Consider the following 1,279-nt stretch of genomic DNA (forward strand, 5'->3'; position numbering starts at 1 on the left):
CTTGCCCTCAGGCTAAGTGGTGATGCTGGTCTCTCCTGCACAGACTGGCGGGAGTACGATGGCCGGGCCCCGCGGCGAAGGGGACAAGCTGAAGCTCTGGACCATCTGCTGGGCCAAGTGAAGACTGTCCACCAGCACTGCGTCTGCCACGGTGAGCGCACGGCACAGCGCTGCGAGGAGGCTGGGGTGGGGGATCCAGCCAGGTCTTCCAGGCTTGTGGCATCATCCAGGGGGGTGGGGTGGCACCAGAAGTAGCTCTGTCCCATGGATGGGCATAGCAGGGAGAGAGTTTGGGCACTAGAGACCTTGGCAGAACCTTCCCACCGGGTTGACGTGCTGTGCTGTGGGCTGCCAGCATCTCCTGCTGCAGCATCTTCTGCTCTCTGCTCCCCAGAGCCCTGCAAGAACCAGCCCCAGAGCAGGAAGCACTCGGTCTCCAAGAGCCTCAAGCACCTCTTCCACCCCGGCAGCAAGTTTCTCAAGACACTGAAGCGGTGAGAGGCCAGTGCGCAGGGGTGGTGGAGAGCCCGACTCCTGGCAGGGACGTAGGCTTGTCTGTCCCAGGTGCCAGGGGCTGAAGGTGCTCAGAGGTGGGTCCTTGCCTGCAGCAATCTGCTGGCATCAGTGGAGATGGGTCCCACTGCTCAGAAATCAGACAGGTCTCCCTGGGGTTTCTATTTGGGCTGGTCAACCTGCACCCATACCCAGACCTGTGTATCATGTCCGGCCATCAACCAACACTTCACCCTCCTAGATCCCACCACCCACCTTCCTGCTTGGCCTCCAGGCATCCCAGTATGTCTCATGCACAGCCTGGTCCCATCACCCTGCCTTGTGCTGGCCAGGGCATCAGCCATGGCACCAGCCGTGTCATTGGCCAGGCTCATCTTGCTGTCAGTGTTGGGTTCCTGTTCCTGCTCCTGTACTGGCCATGTGCCTCTTCTGCCCTGGGCTGTTGGGGAGCAGCTGAGACCTGGGGCAAGGCATCTCCTCTGCCCTTGGGAGAGAGACCCTTCCGGACATGAAGGTGGCAGCTGGGGGTGACGCTGGAATCTGTCTTCCCTCCTGTGCAGGGGCCTCTACCTGACAGCCATCTTCTACAAGGACGACAACATCCTGGTGACCCATGAAGACCAGATCCCTGTGGTGGAGATTGATGACACCTACTCCTGCCTGCTGATGCAGGATTTTCTCTGGTTCACCAAGGTGGGTGGCCCAGGGACCTTGTGCTGTGCGCTGAGGCATGGCAGCAGTGTGTCTCCCGACACAACTCTGTCTG

The 1,279-nt window shown here is 60.5% G+C and overlaps 1 protein-coding gene across 1 annotated transcript in view; it reads left to right on the forward strand.

Annotated features, from left to right (window-relative positions):
• Positions 1 to 43: 43 nt before the first annotated feature.
• Positions 44 to 1,279, forward strand: part of LOC104501602 (ankyrin repeat and fibronectin type-III domain-containing protein 1-like) — a gene marked incomplete at its 5' end in the record, with an annotated part of 10,616 nt that continues 9,380 nt past the window's right edge. Inside the window, 3 exons of the mRNA XM_010145440.1 lie at positions 44 to 151; positions 395 to 494; positions 1,074 to 1,206. Coding sequence (XP_010143742.1) covers positions 44 to 151; positions 395 to 494; positions 1,074 to 1,206 — 341 coding nt within the window. The remainder of the gene's footprint in view (positions 152 to 394; positions 495 to 1,073; positions 1,207 to 1,279) is intronic.

Source organism: Buceros rhinoceros, unplaced genomic scaffold (genome assembly GCF_000710305.1).
Source record: "Buceros rhinoceros silvestris isolate BGI_N320 unplaced genomic scaffold, ASM71030v1 scaffold16611, whole genome shotgun sequence".
In the NCBI taxonomy this organism is placed as follows: Eukaryota; Metazoa; Chordata; class Aves; order Bucerotiformes; family Bucerotidae; genus Buceros; species Buceros rhinoceros.